At 43.5% G+C, this 23,146-nt stretch overlaps 1 protein-coding gene across 2 annotated transcripts in view; it reads left to right on the top strand.

Annotated features, from left to right (window-relative positions):
* LOC117705706 (aldehyde oxidase 2) overlaps positions 1 to 17,097 on the top strand; it is an 86,141-nt gene extending 69,044 nt beyond the window's left edge. For both annotated transcript variants that reach the window (XM_076931869.1, XM_076931868.1), the window contains 3 exons: positions 315 to 482; positions 13,484 to 13,558; positions 15,504 to 17,097. In XM_076931869.1, the coding sequence (XP_076787984.1) occupies positions 315 to 482; positions 13,484 to 13,537 (222 nt within the window). In that variant the 3' untranslated portion in view covers positions 13,538 to 13,558; positions 15,504 to 17,097. The remainder of the gene's footprint in view (positions 1 to 314; positions 483 to 13,483; positions 13,559 to 15,503) is intronic.
* The last annotated feature ends 6,049 nt before the right edge of the window (positions 17,098 to 23,146 follow it).

Here is a 23,146-nt window from a genome sequence, read left to right as displayed (position 1 = left end):
TTGTGTGTGCACATACATGTAAAAACACATGCATCCCTTTCCCTTAGAGCAAACACTTAACCCATACAGAACTGAAGATGCAGGGTTAAGAAGCAACTTATGGGGCTGCACGCCAGGGATTACGGATACAGTAATAACATAACGCCCTGTCCCAAAGTATCTTCTTGTCTACTATAGAAGCTTTTAATACAAAAGTGTTACAGATCTCTGTGAGCTCAGCCTGTGAAACATAGTGAGTTTCAGACCAGCCAGAAACACAAAGTGAGGCCCTGTCTCACAAAGCCAATAAAACAGACAAATGTGTTTTCTTGCAGGGCCTCGGGGAGTCTGGGATGTTCCTAGGGTCATCTGTGTTTTTTGCCATTGCCGATGCGGTGGCTGCAGCACGGAGACAAAGAGACATAGCGGAGGACTTCACAGTGAGGAGCCCAGCAACCCCAGAGCGGGTGCGAATGGCCTGTGCAGATCGGTTCACAGACATGGTAAGGAGCGCTGTCCCTGCAAGCTCACTTCTACTGCCTGCTCCCTTGGCTTCTTGTGTCAGTTTGTGACCTAACCTGTGTCCAATCAAGCTATAAGGTGATAGGGTGTGATACCAAATGCTTGCAATCCTGGTGGCTGGAAGGCAGAGGCAGAACTGGCCAGCAGTGACGTCTCACTCTCCTGAACACAGCAATGACACAGCACTAGTTGGAGGCAGTCATCTGCCTCCAACCAGTGCCTCCTCCAAGGACAGAGGCAGGGTCCAGACACCTCCTGCTTAGCACTGTCACGGCCTTGCTCATCACATGGCTACTGTAAGGTCACCTTGTCTCTTACTCAAAAGCTTAAGCACATGTGACTTTCAAAGCAGTGCTCTCGGCCCCATTTTACAGTGATAAGCATCCTTTTCTGGAACAAGGAAACTAAACATACACAATAAAGAGCTCCTCAGAATGTTCCCTGCTCACCGAGGCGCCTTCTCAGTCTCTTTACAGTCCGGCCCCTGGAAAATGGCCTCCCGCATTTCCACAGATTCAGAATGTTTTCAGCCAATGCTTTGTTTGGCAGAGCTGTCAAATACAGTGGGAAGGAGTGAATCACTTAGCTCTTATTCACAGTGCAGGACAGGCAGCTGGGCTCCGAGGCACATGGGGTGAGACGGCATTTTCCGCCAAGTCTGATGATTCCTTGCTGAGACCTTGTCAATATGCCCTGGTGGACACCGTTGTCTAATTACGTAAATGCTCACCAATCAGATGCTTTTGTCAATGTGAGAGTAGTTTCAAATTTTCTAAAACAGTCATCAATGGTTACGAGATGTCGCTTCTTGATAGGATCTATATTTGATATTGTAAGCCTCATTTGCATAGTGTTTTACATTTTGTCCTTATAAAAGAAACACTTGCTATCCTTGGTGGAGCACTTGGGAGGGAAAAACAGGCTTGTGAGTTCAAGGCTAACGTGGTCTACATAGTGGGTACCAGAATAGCCAGGTCTACATAATGAGACACTGTGAAAGGAAGAAAGAAAGAAAGAAAGAAAGAAAGAAAGAAAGAAAGAAAGAAAAGAAGGAAGGAAAGAAGAAAGAGAGAGAAGGAAAGAAAGAAACAAATGTCCACTTAGGAAAAGAATAAGATGCAAGTTGAAATCAACCATAATCCTTTCAACTAGAAATAACTATGACTATGTTTGTTATGTGTGTGCGCGCGTGTGTGTTTGGTGCATGTGTGTTTATGTCTAAGTGTGCATGCTCCTGTGTGTGTACTTGTGTTCATGTGTGTTTGAGTGTGGAAGCCAGAGCCTGATACTGACACTGGGTATCTTCCTAGATTGATCTCCATCTTACATTTTTAGAATTTATTTTCTTACTTATCTATTTAATATTTACTTATTTGTTTGTGTGCGTGCATTTGCACATACATGCCTGCCTCTTTGTGCAGATATCTGCAGGCTCCTACAGAGGCCAGAAGACAGCATTGAATCCTGGAATTACCTAACATGGTTTCTGGAAATAAAACTCTGATCCTCTGAAAGAGGCGCAAGTACTGCTAACCATTGGGCCATCCCTCCAGCCTCATTATTATTATTTTAAATAAAGTTTCCTCACTGGGCCTAGAGCTCTCTGATCTTTAGAGCTAAACCAGTGGTTCACAACCTTCCTAATACTGTGACCCTTTAATACAGTTCCTCATGTTGTGGTGACCCCAACCATAAGAGTTGGGGTCATGGTGTCTCCTCACAGCAATAGGGCATTAACTGAAAGCCCAAAGCCCACCCCTCATGACACACTTCCTTCAGCAAAGCCACACCCCCAATCCCTGTAGATAGTGCCACTCCCTGATGACTAAGCATTAAATATTTGGGGCCATTCTTATTCAAACCACTATGCCCTTTTAAGATCAGTGTAAACTGATTATCAGCTAAGAGGAAATAACTCAAAACCAGCCTTGAGCAAAGTAGCCCAAGGAGAGCAGAGAAGACACTGACAGAAGGCCAGAAACACACAAAATAATCTGCAGGAAATGCTAGTATTCCTCGATCCAATGAAAAACAGCCATGGGTACATACTTGTGATACCAGCCTTTGGGAGCTAAAGCAGAAAGATCATGTTTTGAGGCCAGCCTGAGCTACATAGTGAGACGCTATTTTAAAAACAAATTGTGTGAGATGTGTCTATACAAACACATATATGTGTGTATGAAATGTGTGTATGTACAGAATTTATGTACATGGGGTGATAGAAGGATTAATAGCCTGACCAAGCTGTTTGGATAATGCCCTTGAGGGAACTTGCTGAAGAGTGGGTGGGCAAGAGGCACGGCATTCGCTGGAGGGCAGGGTGGGAGGGAGTAAACTGAAGTTCTATGGGAACAGAGTTTAGAGCAGCATCCTATAAGAAAGCCTATTCTACAATCTTTTTTTTTTAACTATTTATTTATTATATGTAAATACACTGTTGCTGTCGTCAGACACCCCATAAGAGGGCATCAGATCTCATTACAGATGGTTGTGAGCCACCATGTGGTTGCTGGGATTTGAACTCATGACCTCCGGAAGAGCAGTCAGTGCTCTTAACCACTGAGCCATCTCACCAGCCCGCATGCTACAATCTTACATAGCCCAAACTGACCTTACATCTGCTATGTAGTCCAAAAAAACTTTGAATTACTGATCCTCCTGCCTCCACCTCCCAAGTATTGGGATTACAGGGCCTGTGCCACTGAATGAAAATATGAAATAAAAGGAGGAGAAGAACATTTTTATTGTAGAGAAAGCAGGCAGAGAGAAGAGTCCAAGCTGACCATGGCCAGCAGATTAAACCTGAACATGAGAGGAGAGAGGGGAGGGAGAACAAGAGAGGAATCACCACAAAAAAAACCGAAGGCAGCCCAGGGCACAATGCCAAGTGAATTGTATAGCAAAACTGGCAGAGTTATACAGGGAGCAAGCCGGAGGAAGGAAGTCCAGCTCCCAGGAGGGAGGGGTTTAGGGTAGGGGGTGGACCGAGGAGAGGAGCCACAGGTACTGAGTGGAAGAGCTGGCCGGTGCCAGCTTTGATATGTAAATAAGCACCTCGGCCGTTTGTCCAGGGTTTCTGAGACCTAACAGGAACCATGCTAAGCTGTTGACCACATATTTTTTTAGTTGAAGTATATGCTGATCTGGATTTGGGGCTCTAGTTCAATAGTAGAACCTTTGCCTAGCATATGCAATGTCTTGGGTTTGGTCCCAAGCACAGGGAGAAGAAAAAATAAAGTCGAGGGGACGCAATGGTGATGTATGACTTTAGTCTCTGCATTTGGGAGGCAGAGCCAGGTAGATCTCCAAGTTCGAGGCTAGCCTAGTCTATAGAGTGACTTCTAGGACAAACAGAAGTATACAGAGGAACCCTGGAAGGGGGGGGAGGGTAAAGAGGATATATAATAATTCACATTGACCCAGAATGCTGTAACATACTTTTTTTTTTTTTTCACTCAGAAGGCATGGACAGGAGGATTACAGTCTATGTAGTGGACTCCAGGCTAGCCAGAGCTACAAAGCAAGACCCTGGAGAAAGAAAGAGAGAGAGAAGGAGGAGGAGGTGGGAGAGGAGTGAAAAGAAAACCCTGTCTCAAAAGAGAGACAGACAGACAGGCAGACAGACAGATGGAGGGGAGGGGGTAAGGAAAGAAGAGGTCAGGAGGCACTTGTATTCCTGAGATCCCCCATCAGGCTGCCCACAACCAGCTCCAAGAAATGAACCCTTTCTCCTGGTCTCTGTGGGCACCTGCACTCACGTGCACACAGAACATAAGTAGTAACAGATTTTGTATTTAACCTTTGAATTCTAATAAAAAAAATACAACTTGTTCTAATGACTAAGAAAGTGAAAAGTGACTAGGAAAGGTTTGTGTGCTAGAACACAAGCCTTGGAAAGTTCGGGACCTCCTCATTTGGCAACCTCTTCCTCGTCATTTAGAGAAATAACAACTTACCTGGATGTTTTTTCTTAAACAGAAATGATGGTTAAAAACACTCAGTACTTTTCCCTTGGAATTAAATGAAATAATGCATGTAAAAATACTGGGTAAATATGACTTGCTCCATAAACACAAGAATTAAGTTTTTCCCTAAATACCCGTAACGACCTTCAAAACAGACCTCTCCTACAAGGCTGATAAATATTTCCACATTAAGCCTAGTTGACCTTCTGGGGCCAGAACAAACAGAAACTTACAGAACTTACAATTAAAAGCCACATTTGCATGGGTAAACTAATGAGAAATTATATAATTTAATATATATATAAATTATTATAAATTATATAATTATATAAATTATTATATAATTTAAATTAAATAAATATATAAATAAATATAAATTATATATATATATATATATATATATATATATATATATATATATATATATATATATTAAAGACAGTGTTTCTCTGTGTAGCTCTGGCTGTCCTGAAACTCACTCTGTAGACCAGGCTTGCCTTCAACTCGGAGATCTACCTGCCCCCTGCTGTGATTAAAGGCCTGTACTGCCAGAACAAACCTAATTTAGGACATTTTGTAATCAAAACAAAACAAAAATCCCATTGAGTAAGCTTTTATCATACAGAGTTTTGTTTTCCAGGGCTATTGTTTGTGTTGTGTTTTGTATTATTGACACTTGTTTATTTCATGTGTGCAGGAGGCTGTGGGGGTCAGAGGGTAACTTGCTAAAGGTGGTTCTCCTTTCACCCTGTCGGTCCCACAGCACTAACTGGGGTCAGAGGGCTTAGTTGCAAGTACCCACTGGGTGAGCCTTCTCACCAACCGGATACAGAGCTCTGCTTGTTTGTATGTTGGGTTTGATCCTTGAAATTAATCTCTGGTGAAAAGCGGTGTTGCTGGCTCCGTTCTGACCCAGTCTGAGTGGTCTCCCACAAACAAAAGCACTATCTCTACGTCATTTTCATTTTGGTGATAGGAGGAAGAAAAATGTATTTTGTGTACAGTTCTGAAAGGAAAAAAAAAATCCTTTAAACACATTTTTAAAGAGAGATATAATAAAGTTTCAAATTAGTACTTATTAGAAACAAGATTTTTAAAAAACACTTTCAAAAGTTTTAAAATGAGATTTGGTAACTTCCCCCCCCTCCCCCCCTGTGAGTGTGAGGTATGTGTGTGTGTGTGTGTGTGTGTGTGTGTGTGTGTGTGTGTGTGTACAGCCATGCCACGACGATTGTGTAGCAGTCAGAGGACAACTTTTTGGAGTTTATTCTCTCCTTACATCATAGGTTCCAGGGATTGACCTGCTAAACCAGTGTTGAGCCAGGGTTATTAACTGAGATTCACCAAAGAACACCAATTCTACCATTTGGGGCCAAATTTAAAGCAAGCTTTATATTAATATTTAATATTTATATTTTATATAATATAAATATAAAATATATATTTACATGATTATATATTATATAATATATATTAAGTATATAAATATATTTTATATTTATATTTTAATATTTAATAATTAAAATTTGACCAAACTGACCCAGAGATGGACTTTGGTCAGGACCATTCCCTGGAATTTCCCAGCAGCAATGGACCCAGCCACCTATAGGCGACTGCATTTTCCCATGAGGCATTATTTTCTACCAACTACAACTCCCAGCAATCCAGGAAGCTACCTGGCTTTGGGGTGGGTGGGGCTTACAGGTTAAGTTTGGGCATTACATTAATCATAAAACAAGATTTGAAAAAGAAAATATGTTATAACTTTAGGACAGGAAAGATTTTACATCCTTATAAATTAGAGGAAAAAATGTTACCTTGGGGAAATCTGATGACAGATTAAAAAACAAGTAAGACATGGTGATGCATATCTTTATTCCTCACACCTAGGAGGCAAAAGCATGTGGATCTCTGTGAGTTCTAGGCCACCCTGGTTTACGGAGAGAGTTCCAATATTGCTCCCTGTCTGAAAACAAACAAACAAAATCAAAAAAAAAAGAGCCGGGTGGTGGTGGTGCACACCTTTAATCCCAGCACTTGGTAGGCAGAGGCAGGCGGATTTCTGAGTTCGAGGCCAGCCTGGTCTATAGAGTGAGTTCCAGGACAGCCATGGCTACACAGAGAAACTCTGTCTCGAAAAAAACCAAAAAGAAAAGAAAAGAAAAGAAAAGAAAAGAAAAGAAAAGAAAAGAAAAGAAAAGAAAAGAAAGAAAGGAAGGAAGGAAGGAAGGAAGGAAGGAAGGAAGGAAGGAAGAAGAAAGAAAGAAAGAAAGAAAGAAAGAAAGAAAGAAAGAAAGAAAGAAAGAAAGAAAGAAAGAAAGAAAGAAAAAGAATGAACACAGGAACAAACCTGGGACCTTATTTATCAGTAGGGGAAAAATCAAGTAGTTACAAATTGTGTTCTGTCTGAGGTCTCTAGATGTGGTACAGAGCTGTGTTCTGTCTGAGGTCTCTAGATGTGGGGTGTGGTACCAAGCTGTGTTCTGTCTGAGGTCTCCAGATGTGAGGTGTGGGAGCCTGGCCCTAAATTCAATCCTTAGCAGCAGGAAGAAGGGGGAAAAAAGGAAAGAAAACATGAGCTCTATGGGATGACAGAGTAGAAATACAAGTAAAGCCAATTATCAAATTGTTTCCATTCCCAGGAAGCTAAATTCAAACAGCTCCGCCTGGAAACAAGTTTGCAAACTGGTTTTTAGTTCACAGAGCCTTTTGAATAGCAGCCTTGTCAGTGCTGAGTCTGGGAGGAGACTTCCAACCAGCAGTCAGGGAAAGTCCTTTCCTTCTTAGATTAGTCTCCATTCCAAACAGCCAGCCCCGCCCTAGACAAGCCTTGTGTAAGTGACTAGCCTAGTTTCTGAAGACTTGCCTTTCACCTGCAAACCCTAAGGGCATCTCCGGTTACCGACTCCCCTTCCTCTCCAGCACTTGCTCTTGCCATCCCCACATCTGTTCTCAGCCTGCTCTTTTCTCATGATACCCAAACTCAATAACCCTTAGTAACATTAAAGGGGTCACCTGCTTGATTAAAAGGAGCCACTTCATTAAAGGGAGCCCCTTCCTCCCAGACAGCAGCGGAGAAGAGGTGAGAAGATAATGCCTTGCACGATGCCCTGTCTACCTATACTAGCCTCTCAGAATGAGGAATGCTGGATCCTCATCCTATACAGCACAGGTTTCTCTGCACTAGAGGAGTTGGTACTGCCAGTCCTATAGGACTGCATTCCATTTCCTGGGGTGCATCTACTGCATCAAGTAGAAACATGCAGCCCCCCAGCATGTTCTGCTACAGTCACAGCCACAGATAGATGCCAGGGCCCTGGCCCAGCACAAACTTGCCTCAGAAGACAGAAGCAGGCTGCATGACTATACTGACTTCTCAGACCGTAGTCTCCCCCGAGTACTGAACCTACTCTCCTGAGACACGAGTATATGCATGTGTGCACACAGACTCATTCTTCACATTACTCTCTTAGCTCTTATGCCGTCCTGGAAGAGGTTTGGCATATAGCTTGTAAAACTGGTTCTGCTTTAAGCAAGGATGCCCAGGATGCAGGGACTGGATTTGTTCCCTGCAGTAACTGGTGACACTTGACCCAGTAGTCATTCTACGACAGATCAGTCTTCTCTGGCGTTGCTTTGGTGGTTGTGGTGGAGAGAGTGTGTTGAGTTTTTGCAGTGCCAGCAATGGGAAGCAGGTCTTCGTGTAGGCTTGGTGTGTACTGAACTGTGTCCAGCCCTCTAATACTGTTTTTGAATGTATATTATTTTTTTAATTTAAAAACTCTCCTGCTGGCGAGACGTTAGGGTCATGCTCAGCCGTAATGAATTTGAGGCAAGCCTGGGCTACATAAGATCCTGTCTCAGAGAAAAAAAAAAAGAAAAGTTTCCTGCCCTGAGGTACACATCTGAAGAGATCTGGTGTAGTCCAAACTCTGAGGGCCACTGAGTGCAGAGGTTCTCATTTAGCTCATGCTGGGCTGGGTCTTACCACAGATAACCTTGAATTGTGGGGTCCTGATTGGGCGGCTATCCTAATCCAGAGAACCATCCTGTCTTCCTGTGGTCTGTTGATGTTCCCCCAACAGCTTATATCCGTAGCAGCATCTTGTCTGAAATGAAGCCATCCGTTTGGAAAAGTCATTTGAGAGGTGGTAAAAGATGATGGCTCAGCAAACGTATGAGTCAGCACGTAAAGGTCTGTGTGTCTCTGCTCTCTCTGTTACTGAATGGCACAGAAAGCATCATGTGGGGACCAGGATGAGGGACACATTACAGAAATATTTAACAGAGTTTTACGAAAGATTAAGTCATTGACTCCAAATGATCCCAACTGACCAGATAACGATCATCCCTGTTTACCAGCCCGTTACCTGGCTCTACGATACCTGTAGATGTGGTGTTCAACACTTATGGTGGCTATTCATTTTAGAAGATTGCTTTTGACTTCACATCTGCTGCGTTCAGAACAGAGGATACATGCATTGTTCCAGGTCAGGGGCATGGAAGAGCATATAATTTAAGATGACAACTATGTAAATTCTATACACAACTTACACATATATTACATGTCTCACTAGCATCTTAACTCTCTGCTTAGAGCTTTGAGTTTTAGCAGTGTAATGCACCAGAGATCACCTTATAGGTGTACATTCTGAAGTGCCCCTGTACCTGCACAGTTGGTTAGGTTTAGTACAGCCTGGGTATATGTGGGGGTCCAGCTGTCCCCTTGCCTAATTGGCTTTTCTCATATGCTAATTTTGCATCCTTTGCACACGGCCCTTCAGACCTCATTGTCTATCAGATTCCCCTGGTTCACCTTCCCGTCCAGATTTGTTCACATTTCTGTATGTATGTGCGTGCTTGTAGTGACCATCCTTTACCTCCCAAGCCATTTCACCAGCCCATATTTTTGTTGGGAGTCAGTGACATAGGGAAGAAATTACTTTCATACCTGCCCCTGCCCCCGAGATATCCAGGTGGGATATACCAAAGACTTAGGAGTTCTGTCCAAGAACTTCAAAACAAAACCTTTCTTTGGAACATGTAGGGTTTGGATAGACCAGACTGTCTGAGTCCATCTTTACTGCACACTGATGGTGATCATGAATCCTAGGCTACTTTCCATGAATTTGATTGATGGCAACCATCACTGATGCTGAACCACCAAACCAAAGAGATCAACCCCAGATATTATCTAAGACGTAGACTTCAATTACAAGTGAAATTGGCCATGACCTCTATAGTCAATGTGTGGCTTTGATCATAGTTTTCAAGAGCCAGCCAAATCCAGAGTAAAGACCAGAAGCGTAGAGGGTAGCACCACATAAAAGCAAAGGACAGTTACCAGCAAGGATCAGTGTAGGCGGTATTTTTTAGTAAGACTAAATGTATTCAGTACCCTGGAGTAAAAGTTTGATTTTAGGTATCCAACAGTATAAAAAGTACAAAGCAGATCTATTGATGTCAGATGTATTAATACAAAGTGCATGACTACATCCTACAGGCAGAGAGTGGAAGGGAAGAAGATGGTGGCTGGGGTCTAGTAATAAACAAGTAAGTGCACATGACCCATCATAGTATATTCTGCCCAATACTGCAGCCAAAACGTACAAAAAAAAATCCCATGCCAAAGTAACACAGGGAATGATAATGGCTGGACTCTGTACCACACAAGGGATATGGAGAACCAACCCACTCATCGGGCAGTCTGTGCATGTGGTGGCTGGTACTAGGTAGATCTTTCTCAATGTAAAATAAAACTGTGATATTATAGGATGCCCCCAACTGTGGCTCTTCTTGATGTGAAATACTAACACACTTTTAAAATCCAGCTTAAACTGATCACCAGTGACAGGAGACTAAGGCAGCCTATGGTCCCTTCTATGCAGTCTGAAGCAGCACTGCTGTTCCTGAATTTTGAGAAGAGGCAATCAGTCAACTCAAGTTGGTTCTGCTGAGAAGCCCTCATTAAAACCTAGACCTGAGGAACTCCATTCAGCTATGGAGTTCAGACACCCAACTGCAAGAAGCCAACCCAACTAACCAGCTTAGCTTCAACAAACGATTCTTTTCTTCCTTTGTTTGCTTGTTTGGTTGGTTGTTTGTTTGGTTGGTTGGTTGGGTTTTGGTTTTTCAAGACAGGGTATCTCTGTGTATCCCTGGCTGTCCTAGAACTTACTGTATAGACCATGGTCTCCAACTCAGACACCTACTTCTGCTTCCTGAGTGCTGGGATTAAAGGTGTGGGCCACCACCACCCAGCTCTCTTCTAGTCAACTTTAAACAGTGGGAGAAAAATAGCAAAACCCTAATAAGGTTATGATGAGGCAAAGAGCTACACTATACAAAAACCTTCACAAAGTTCAACTGAGGTAATCCAGAGCTAGAACTGAACCGTGTAGATTTCAGTGAATCTCGAACAGCTGTGTAATACCAATGACAATTATCCACAAACTGCAAAAGCTCTAAGAAACACACCCCAAGCAGCATCAACTGTGCCCCATGCACCCCCCGGGCCTCACGTTCTGTTTGAGTGGTTTCTAACCACATGCATTCTCTACTGTGTGGTGATGCTTGGTACTATCCTTCTTGGACCTTGTCCACCCTCAGTGTAGGGCAATTTAAGTCCAAGACTAAGAAAGAAAGCAGTGTTAGCCTAGGAAGCTTGGGAGTAGGTAAGACACCAGACAAGGGGCCCAGATTTGGTTGAAAAAAATAAGAAGCAAGGTTTGGTTTGTTTTGTTTTTTAACATGTGATTTGAGGTTTTAAATTTTTTTTTATTGATTTACTTTATGTATATGAGTACACCATTACTTTCTAGAGACACACCAGAAGAGGGAACCAGACCCCATTGCAGATGATTATGAGCCACCACACGGTTGCTGGGAATTGAACTCAGGACCTCTGGAAGAGCAATCAGTGCTCTTAACCAATGAGCCATCTCTCTGGCCAGTGATTTGAGTTTTTAAAAAGAATGTAATTACTTTTTTTAAGATTCTCGGGTGTGGGTGGAACTCACAGACAACTTGCAGGACAAGTTGCAGGAATTGTCTCTCTCCTTCTACCATGTGCCTGGGGAATCAAAATCAGTTTGTTAGGTTTGGCAGTGAGTGTCTTTACCCACTAAGTCATCTTGCTAGTTCCTAGCTTGGGCTTTTTCAGACAAGGTCTCATTTTGTAGTCCTGATTGGCCTGGAACTCACTATGTAGAGGTGGCTAGCCTTGAATTTGTGAAGATCTTTTTTTCAGTCTCCCATGTGTTAGATTACAGGTTGTCCCACCATATCCAGCCAGGAATTGAGCTTTGAAAGACTAAATAACCCTACCCTTTCTTTACCAGAAGTGACTCTACCTCAGGCTAGACCAGATCTTTATCCAGTGCTAGCCCTGCCCAGGCAGTGTAAGCTTGACTTTGCAGACTAGAGAGAATAAGAAAAGGCCTTTGAGAAGTGAAACCAGGTTCATCATCTATATTCCAATGGGAATTGAGAAAAATGTTAGAGCTTATTATAAACATGTCCTGAAAGGTAAGGTTACAGCAAATTTCCTTTTCTTTTTGTTTTGCTGTTATTGTTGTTTTTGTTTTGTTTTGTTTGTCTATTTGTTTTGAGACAAAGTGTCACTCTGTAGCTCTGGATGTCCTGGAACTCACAGAAATCCACCTACCTTTGCCCACTCCGCCAGGGCTAGGATTAAAGGTGTGGGCCACCATGCCTGGCTAGCAAATTTTCTTTTATCTTCCATTTTTTTAAAAATTGTTTTGTTAACAGTTATAAGATTCAAGCCAAAGAACCACACATTCTCCCTCTGAGCTACATTCCCATATGAATATATACATTTTTATGTGAATAGAAAAATAAATGCTTGTGGCAATCTTTACAGCTTTCCATTATTGGGATAAAATTCACTTTTTGTAGGTCTGGGGATGTAGCTCAGAGCTAGAGTGAATGCTTAGGCTGCATAGGTTCTAGGTTTGGTTCACAGTATCAAAAAATGAAAATGACTTAAAATGGACATAAAAGTCAACCCTTCAAACAGAAACACAAGCACAGCAGAGGTGATGAATGTGTCTGTGGCTGTCTTAGTCAGGGTTTCTATTCCTGCACAAACATCATGACCAAGAAGCAAGTCGGGGAGGAAAGGGTTTATTCAGCTCACACTTCCACATTGCTGTTCATCACCAAAGAAAGTCAGGACTGGAACTCAAGCAGGTCAGGAGGCAGGAGCTGATGCAGACGCCATGGAGGGATGCTACTTACTGGCTTGCTTCCCCTGGCTTGCTCAGTTTGCTTTCTTACAGAACCCAAGACCACCAGCCCAGGGATGGTACCATCCACAATGGGCCCTCCCACCCTTGACCACTAATTGAGAAAATGCCTTACAGCTGGATCTCATGGAGGCATTTCCTCAAGGGAGGCTCCTTTCTCTGTGATAACTCCAGATTGTGTCATGTTGACACACAAAACCTGCCAGTGCAGTGCCCCTGAGGCCAAAACTAAAGGGACAAATTCTCAGAAAAGATAGACATCTAGACCATGAGGAAGATTAAGGAGTCAAATTCAGGAAACTTGTAGCCCAGCTGTGAGTTCCAAGAGAGCTTGGGTTTCACTAGCAGAAGCACAACCATGCATCTTTGGTTAAGCTGCAGACAGAGGTAGGAAAGAACATCTTAATCCAGTCGCTTTCTCTTGTCATGTGCTGATGAAAGTTCTCATTTGAAAAGAATGCCAGGGTCCAGTTCCCCAGGAACCAGAAAAATCCTGCCTTCTCTTATGAGAAGTTTTGCAACCTTAAGATTTGATATGGCCAGGCATATCCCAGCACTGGAGAGACAGAGTGGATCTTTCTCTATGGGTTTCAGGCCAGCCACAGGCATGTATTGAGACCCTGTTTGTTTGTTTGTTTGTTTGTTTGTTTGAAAGATGATTTGATGTGATTTCTCTGGTCAAAATTGAAGTCAGATATGCATTACAATACACATGTTAAGTTTTGGTCTTTTGTTTCTTTTTTTCTTTAGATCCCGAGAGATGACCCAAAGACGTTTAAACCTTGGTCTATACCTATAGCTTAAGTGGCTATCATTTCCTAAGAGGTAAGATCATTAAATTAAATGACAATGGCTCCAGGAGAGGCAAAAAGAGGTTTCAAACCACGTTCCATAGAACCCTAGATTTATGCAAGCATCCTTTCAAATCACTGTATCTTAGCACCAACATGTTAAACTAAACATTTACCGCACTAAATAAAACATTTACGGTTTTGAATGATGATGACGCCAGTCAGAAGATTATAGCCAACACTGAAGTTTTTATTTTTAAATAAAATGAAAAATGAGAGTGGAGTAGATTAAGACATTTTAAACATTCTGTTCTCTGATTTGTATAAGGTACTTACAACTTTAATGTAAAACTAAGGCCAAATCTACCAATTTCTGCCTAGCTGCTGTTATCCAGAAGGGTTATCTATATTCCGCAGGTTCAGACACTTCAATTTTGTGCTGTTGCCTTGACACAAAATTCAGATAGTGAAGGCTTTGAAAAGTGACACCAAGATTCCCTGATGAGAAATATGTTGTCATTGTGAAAAAAAAAATTCATAATCTTGGGGGCTAAGAAGAGCTCAATGGATAAGATGCTTGCTAAGCAAGGATAAAAATCTGGGTTCAAATCCCCAGCACACATGTAAAAGTGGTAGCATCTATAATCAGCACTGGAGAGGCTCTATGGATAAGAGCACTTACTGGTTTTTTTTTTTTTTTTTTTTTTTTCTTTTTTGAGACAGGGTTTCATTGTGTATCCCTGGCTGGACCAGAACTCATAGAGATCTGCCTGCTTCTGCCTCCATTATACACCACCACACCCAGCTCCTTTACTGTTTATCACACACACACACACACAATCAGGAAGTAGGTTGCATAGCAAGTTTAAGGACAGTCTGGGCTACATGAGACCCTATCTCAAAAAGCAAAAACCAAAAGGAAGGAAAGAGGTGGGGTTGGGAGGAGAGAGATCTCTGTGGTTAAGAGTGTGTGCTGTTCTCCCAGAGTTTAGATGACTCCAGCTCCGTGGGATCTGAAGCCTCTGGCTTCCACCGGCACATACATGTACACTTCCACAAACACATAATTAAAAATAGACTTTGAACTATGTTGTCAACTTTTGTGCGATCTTCATCTGAAACATCTCCAGATGGCAAGTCAGACGCAGAAGTAAGGAAATGAGGGTGGAGATGTAGCCCAGTGCTAGGTTAGGCAAGAGGTCCAATCTCTAGCACAAAGAGGAGGGTGTGGGTGGAGGCAGGAAGGGAGAGTGAAGAAAGGAATGAGGTAAAAATACAACCTCTTGCTGCTTTACCATTTACAGTTATTTTTATGTCAGGAGTTCCCCCTACCCCAGGCTGTACAACAAAACAAAAAAGCAGAAGCCACAAAAGACAAACGTAGATGTACATTTCATTCTTAGTATCGTTCACCTATAATTTAACTCTCTGAGCTCCTCAGAGTAGCTCCTGTGTTTGCCTCATAAGCAGAGCTTAAACACTGATTCTAAACCTCTCTCTGGACATGGCTTGTAGTTCCAGCCTGTGCAAGACAGGAGCAAGATAATCTGGGACTCATGGCCAGCATCAGCTTATGTTCCAGGCCAGCCTGAGCTTCATGAGACCCTGTCTCTAAAAATAAACAAAGGTGGCAAGATGGCTCATGGGAGAGGTGGCACTTGTTACATGAGATTGATTCCCAAGAAATACATGGTAGGAAAGAACAGATTCTATCAAATTGAACCAACTCCGAAAAGTTGTCCTCTGATCTCAAAAAGCATGTCAGGCTAAGTGCCTTTACCTTCTGAGCCATCTCACCAGCCCACCTCCCCCACTCCCCCACTTTTTTTTTTTTTTTTTTTTTTTTTTTTTTTTTTTTTTTTTTTTTTTGTAGACAGGCTCTCTCTCATATAGCCCAGGTTGGTCTTGAACTCCAAGAATCTTTCTTTATTTGAGAGAGTTCTGTGCTGTTGGTAACTATTTTCTTTTTCCTTCCTCAGATATTTTAGTATTCAAGTGAAGATCCGGCTTCTCAATCCTGACAGGACTCCAGACTGTATTCATATGCTGTTGGGTGGGAGGGAGGGGTGAGCCCTGTCACAAAATTTAGAAGCAACCGCATTAAGGAGATGAAGCATTTCTTACAAATTAGTGTCCTCAACCTAGAGGCCGCCAGACAGGCACTGCAATGTTTGAAGCACAGTTAGTGATTTGTCTTTGGAAAGACTGAGTAAGCGTTGCTGCGGAAAAGAAAGGAGACCTGGAGTGCAGACCCCTGAAAGACCCTCCCAGCAGTTATATATGTGATGCCTTTGATGCACCCGGAGCCACTGAGCCTTGGCAGGCAAGGTTTCTGCAAGGATTTCTTCCTCCCCTCGTCTCCCACCAGGGATAGATTGTGGGTCTACGTATGTGTTATTTAACAGAAAAGAAGTGGTATTTTCCTTGTGTTAGATGATTGTTCAGCAAGTGGACGTCCCTTTGGAATTTGAAGGGGGAAAACGGTGTACAGAGTTTTGAATATGTTATCACATGATGTTTTGCTTTTACTTTGTGGGGCTTTTTGTTTGTTTGCTTTTGTTTTGTTTTGTTTTGTTTGACTTTTTATGGAAAACATCTGATCTGATATCAGAACTTAAGAAATACTGGATGGCTCAGTTTCTCATGCATTGAAATAGCACTGAAACAGGCAACAGAGAGTAAAATGAATCAAAATTGTTATCAACCTTGTATTGTGGTTTAAGATACTTAGGAATTAAAATGTAGGTTGGTGAAGGGGGGGTTGCCTAGACTCTTCTATGTCAGTCCTGGGTTTGAACCCCAGCACAACAAAAATAAAACTAAAAACAGTAAGTGATAAAATATGCAGGGCCCATGGAAGTCCAAATGAGTTTTAAGAGCTTTCAAAGGAGCAGAAAACTGCCTATAAATTGGGTCTATTGATCAGAAAGTAGATGAGAAAACTGACATTCTACCAGCCATGATTCACAAGTCACAAGTAGTGGGCAGACACCAGAAGTAGGTGAGAAGCTGAGGCTGAGCAGAGGGTGAGGGGTGACTAGTGAGCCTGGAGAGGAGGCTCTCATCACCTGAGGCCACAGACACACTGGCTTGCAGGGACCAGGGCACAGGGACCAGGTCCACAAGTCCATCCACTGACTGAGATGTTCCCTGGCCACAGGAGTCCAGAGGAGAAAGCAAGCATAGGAGAAAGGACTCAGGGACAGATGGGTCAGAGCAGGACAAGTTAAGGTGCACAGGCAGGAGGCAGAGAACTTTTCGGGACGGCTGAGATGAAAAATTGAAATAAAACAAATCTAAACTCTTTTGGAAACAAATTCCTCAGTGCACAATCTAATGAAAATGTCAGAAATTTGCTTTATCATTTGTACTATTTTAAATGGTTATACACATAGTTTTTTTTTTTTAAATTTGGTTCCTTAGATATAAGGGTGGTTACTGGAAATGTATTTTCTTTGTCATGGGTATTTCTAAATACCAAAATGAGCAGGATTTGCATACAAATGATTCCTGTAAGTTGATGTACTAGAATCTGGATAGTATAAATCTTAATAAAGTACTTTTTAAAAATCATATTTGAATCAAAGTCAGCCTGGCCTACATAGTGAGTTGCAGGACAGTTAGGGTGATGGAGTGAGACTTTGTTTCAAAAAAGAAAACAAAAATTACATTTGAAGTCATATATTTGAAACCTATTCTCTAGATTTATCAGCAGCCTGGGGCACAAGCTGGAGACATAGCCCCACATGGCAACCTGAAGCATTCTTTTCAAATAATTTTTTTCAAGTCAAATTCTTTTCAGAGGAAACTGGGCTTCTTGGTTTTGCTGCAGAAAATAACTCAGGATAAGTAATATGAACCAGAGTTTGAGTTTTGAAAGATTTAAAAATTTTTTTTATTGTATATGTATGTTTTGTCTTCACATGCACCTCATGCACCTTTGTGCACCTCATGCATGGCTGCTGCCCTTGGGGATCAGAAGAGGGCATCAGATCCCCGAGAACTGGAGTTACAAGGGCTTGTGAGTCACTATGTGGGTGCTGGGAACCAAACCTGAGTCTTCCAAGAGCAACAAGTGCTCTTAACCATTGAGCAGCCTCTCCAGCCCCTACCTTTTACTCTTTGGGCTATCAAAAATAACTCACCCCAAATGCCTACATAGTCTTGTCGAGATCAGAGTTACCTTTACAATGACCATATGTCACAATGTTGGAAAAAGAAAAGGAAAGTACTGGGCTAGTGAGGTGGCTCAGTGGATAAAAACAACTGCTGCTAAGCCTGAGAAACTGAGATCTATCCCTGGGTTTCCCCACCCCCATCCCCTCCGTAAAATAGAGAACCAACCCATACAAATTCTCCTCTGAGCTCCACATGTGCTGTGGCATGTGTGCATGCATGCATGCACACAGAACACAAATGAATACATTTTTAAAAAAGATTTTATGTATGTGAGTATTGGACCGTGAAAAGGATAGCTTGGTTTCTGGTGGAGCACTGGCTAGAGATGGCCAGAGACCCTGCAAGGGATGGAATACATTTTGCCACATTCCCAGACTCCAGGCTCCTGACACATGGTCTAAGACCTCCATTGATCAGCGCCTTTCAGTCACACAGGGCAATGCTCCACAGGTAGAGGGCATGACTACAGGCCTCAGCGTCAAGAGATTTCCATATTAATGTGATACCTGAAGGCCAGAGGACATAGCCAATTAAGCATTCTTTTCCAGACCCTCCTCCCTCCCTATTTAACTCAGGTCTGCCCTGAGAATTGGGGGGTGCAGCCAGATTCATCTACTTTCTGCCATGACAATAAACCCTTTAAACCATGGACTTCCTCATGTCTTTGGGGCCTGCCGTGGAGAACCGTGGAGGGGGCCTTAGACTATCAAGTCATTTAATCTCCAGCTGAGGACTTCTCTATGCTCCACTGCAGGCCACCAATCCAAGCAAGCCAGCCTTGATCCAGCCAAGCGAGTGTCGGTATCCAAGAGTCTCAACCCATGGGACGCTGTCTGGGCTTCCCTCTTGGCTGTGGACCAGTTCAGCCCTTATGTCCCCAGTCTCGACTCTTCCATGGCTACTGTGGTGCCTGGTTGCCCAGGAGTCTGAGAACAGTCGATCCTGCATGCCTTCTTGTCCAGGGGTCCCCACTCAAAAGCCCTGCCCCTGCAGGACCTCAGACTGAGATCTCCCTAGTCTGAGATCTCCCTAAGACAGCGTCTGCCGGGCACCACGTGGAATGAATTCAGTCAAATCCCAGCACTTCTGCTCCCTGGAGCCTCAAGAGCCACAACTCCGCCCAACAGGACCCTTGCCTGCCCCACATGTAGCTGTACTGTACTATAGCTGTCTTCAGACACACCAGAACAGGGCATCAGATCCCATTACAGATGGTTGTGGGTCACCATGTGGTTGCTGGGAATTGAACTCAGGACCTCAGAAAGAAGAGTCAGTGCTCTTAACCGCTGAGCCATCTCTCCTCATTTCTGCCTGTTTTGGGGTGGGTTTTTCTTTTTTTGGTTTTGTTTTGGTTTGGTTTTTTTTGTTTTGTTTTTGTTTTTTGTTTTTTTCGAGACAGGGTTTCTCTGTATAGCCTTGGCTGTCCTGGAACTCACTCGGTAGACCAGGCTGGCCTCGAACTCAGAAATCCGCCTGCCTCTGCCTCCCAAGTGCTGGGATTAAAGGCGTGCGCCACCACCGCCTGGCCCGGTTTTTTTTTTTTTTTTTTTTTTTTTTTTTTTTTTTTTTTAATCAGGGTATTACTATGTATCCCTGGCTGTAACTCACCTTGTAGACCAGGCTAGGCTGCTGGGACTTAGAGAGCCACTGATCTCTGCTTCCCAAGTGCTGGGATTAAAGTCATGTGCCCACCACAGTCTGTTTACCCTGCTTTAACACTTGCTTTTGCTGTTTCCCTTTTCTCTATTTCAGCAGTTTCACTCTTTCCTCCCATTTGGCAGCAGATAGATGCCTATGCTAGTAAAAAGCTGAAATTCTTCTGGGAAAGGAGGTTGACTTTTTGAAACAAGTTTTGCTATGTAGCTCAGACTGGCTTAGAACTTGTGACACTCCTCCATTAGCCTTCTGAGTGCTGAAGTTGCAAGCCTATGTCAACACATCCAACTGAAAGGAACTATGGTTCCTTTTTGGGGGTTAAGGAGGGGCAGGCTCTGAAGAAGCCCAGGCTAGCCTTGAACTTGTTCTGTAGTTGAGAATACAAACTTGCAATCTTCCTGACTCCACCTTCTGAGTGCTGGTATTACAAGCATGAACTGGTTCTCTCCTGTTTTATGTGGTGCTAAGGATTGAACCCATGGCCTATTGCATCCTAGGAAAGAACTCTTCCTACAGACCCACCTCTGTAGCCTGGTACTGTAGCTCTCAACATTCACCTTGGGCTCTACAGATCCTCCTATTTCTTTGCTCCCCTCACCTCCCACCAAGGAGCGTGGGGGACGTTGCACTCTTGTCTTTCAAGTTTTCTTTGACAAAGAGAATAGCCTGTTCCCAGCTCCATTCCCGATGAGCAAAAAAATAATTAATACTTGATCCATCTTACATAATTGGGTAAGTAGTAAAAAACAAAACAAAAAAACAAAAACAAAAAACAAAAAACAAACAAACAAACAAACAAAAGATAGATTTTCAGTTAAGATGCCAAAAACTCAAAAAATACTTGGCAGAAATAGCTGGAAACAGAAAATGAAGTTCTCCTCACACAATCTGGAAAGTCAAGTCAGAATCTCAGAGTACAAGACAGTAGCTGCCTTCCCTCGCACAACAGCTCCTCTGTTCTCTGTCACATCAGCTTTCATGTCAGTTTCTAGCTAGCTGGCCTTGCTCCAAAACATTCTGCACACAGTTGCCTAGATAGCCTTTCTCACCTGTAACCACCCACCTATTACCACTGGGTAAGAGAATCAGCAGGAGAGTGACTATGTCCAGAGAAGCTGTCCTGTCATCTATACAGTAGTCACCAGCACGGATGGTGAGTGTCCAACAGTGAGTCCACCCATGCTCCACTCTCATGCTCCAGTCAGGCTGGACGAATAAGCTCAGGCAGAGACTTCCTGCCGGGAGCTTGGCTCTTGAGCAAGGAGCACAAGGCTAAAGGGCAGTGGTTCAAAGGAGACTTCACAGCTCTGGTTGCTGAGACCTTGGTGCTGCCAGGCTCCCATGAAATCTCAGGGCTTCTTCACCAGGCAGCCTGTGAGCCTGCATTCATTCCACACAGCTACCTGCTGTACTGGGTAACCTAAGTCTTCCTCCTTCCATGGCCCTAGAGGCTGGAGGGCTAAGCCCACACTGTCAGCGGGGCCATGGGTTCCCAGGGAGCATGTCCCAGCCTCTTCGAGTGGCTCCTAGTGCTCTTGGCATTCCCTTCTTGAGGTTGCATCATCGCTCTCTGTCCCTGTCACTTTATGGCCTTCCTAGTGTGTTTGTGTGCTTTGTTCCCTGCTTCTCATAAAAATGGCAGTCATTGGATTTAAGGCCTATCTTTGTCCGGTATGACCTCATCTTGATTATATCTGCAAAGACCTGATTTCTAAATAAGGTCACATTCTAAGATTCCAGGATATCATGAGGTTGGTTGGTTTTGGGGGGGGGGGGGCAGGGGGTGGGCGCTGCTCTATACAATGTGAAAACCCTGCCGAGGCTAACCAATACAAGGGCAATCTTAGGTGAAGTGAACTTCTCTTCTTTTGGCCCCATGGCAGTTGGTTCTTGCATGTGAACTTTCCCCATGTTCCCGATGATGCAGGGAACACATGTGTATTCATTCTTCACCAGCATGAGACGTCCTCTGTTGAAGTAAATATTTAAATTGGCTTCCAGGGTCAAGCCAACTATCTAAGCTGCAGCAGCTCTGCCTAGCTCAGCCTCCATGTTGCATGGCCAGAGGCCAATTGCGCACTGCAGCTAGAAACGGCCAGCCAGAAACACCAGCCCAGCCACCCAAGAGACACCAGCGTGGGAGATGGCTCTGCCAATCTTCCACGCTGTCTCTGCAAGGCTGGGCATTGCCCAGACCATCCCACCAACCACGCAGGCTTGGTACAAAGGAGACTTTAATGCTTACATTATCCAAAGGCTTATATATTTGCTAATAATCAATAACAAGATGCCCATACAATCAGAGCTGAAACCCAATACCCAACCTAGATATACCAACTACCTTTGACTGCTACAGACAAGCCAACATCCGCCTCCATGTCCCCCTCTCTCATTCTCTATCTCCTCGTTCCTCCTCTTCCTCTCCTTACTCTTCTTCCTCTCCTTAATCCTCCTCTTCCTCTCCTTACTCCTCCCACCTTAGCTCCTCCTACAGTCCTCCATGTTTGATTAAAGAAGGCCAACTGAAATAGTCTGCTATAACACAAAATACTGACTCAAAGCTATATGTGGTGGTGCATGCCTTTACTCCTAGAACTTGGGAGGCAGAGGTAGGAGGATCTCTTTGAGTCAGAGGCCAGCTTGGTCTACATAGTGAGTTCCAGAACAGCCAGAGCTACGTAGAGAGCCCCAGATTGCACAGGAAGCAATAGCATAGACAGAGGAGCCAGGTTTCAGGGCATAGAGTGTAGATTGGTCAGAGAGTGCTTGCTTAACATGAACAAAGGCCTGGGCTCACTATAAGCACCAAGACAAGATGTGGTGGTGCACACCTGTAATCCCAGCACTTGGCAGATGGAGGCAGGAGGATAAGGAGTTCAAGGCTATCTTCAGCTATAGAGTGAGGTTGAAGCCAGGCTGGGCCATCTGAAAAGAAAAAAAGGGGGTGGGGAGGAAGGAAAAGTGAAGGTCCTGGAGCAGGGGTTCTGAACTTTTGGTAAACCTCCATCTCCAAAAATATTTACATTATAATTCATAGCAGTAGCAAAACGACTTTATGGTTGGGGTCACCACATGAGGAACTGTATTAAAGTGTCACAGCATTGGAAAGGTTGAGAACCACTGTCTTAGCACATGGCTCTATTACCTCTTCTTCACCTAGGAAAGGCAGGCGCAGACCTTCCTAAGGAACTACCAGCGCATTTCCCGAAGACACTTAAATCTGTTTTTAAACGTACTCAACATTGCTCTGCCTAGGCTTCTCAAACATTCTGAAGACACAAAGCCCCAGTGCTCCTCATGTAACAGAGTGCTCCAAGTTCTTCATGGAATGTATGTGTTTGGTTGTGTTGAGTGTATGTGCTGAATTATCATACTGTAGCCCACATGTGAGCAACTATGTATATTACAGAGGGAATGTATGAGGCAGTGGTGGCCACGCCTTTAATCCTAGCACTCAGGAGGCAGGGGCAGGTGGATCTCTGTGACTTTGAGGCCAGCCTGGTCTACAGAGTTGCAGGACATCCAGGGCTACACAGAGAAACCTTGTCTTGAAAAACAAAAACCAAAACAAACAAACAAGCAAAAAGACAGAATGTTACTGGAACTCAGAATAATGGGCCCAGAAAACTAGTGGCAAATTTTGCTTTAGCACTACTTAGTCACCTGAGGCTGAAGCACCAGTGGCTGTTCAGGGCAACACTTACTGTGCAGTGTCCTCCAAATGCCTTAGCCTTCTGCCCTGCTCAGGTCCTCCAAAGAACACAAAGTCCCAGAAGATCTGGGAACC

This window comes from Arvicanthis niloticus, chromosome 3 (genome assembly GCF_011762505.2).
Source record: "Arvicanthis niloticus isolate mArvNil1 chromosome 3, mArvNil1.pat.X, whole genome shotgun sequence".
Taxonomy (NCBI): domain Eukaryota; kingdom Metazoa; phylum Chordata; class Mammalia; order Rodentia; family Muridae; genus Arvicanthis; species Arvicanthis niloticus.
Note: the sequence above shows the minus strand (reverse complement) of the source record. Positions and strands in the feature narration are given on the sequence as shown.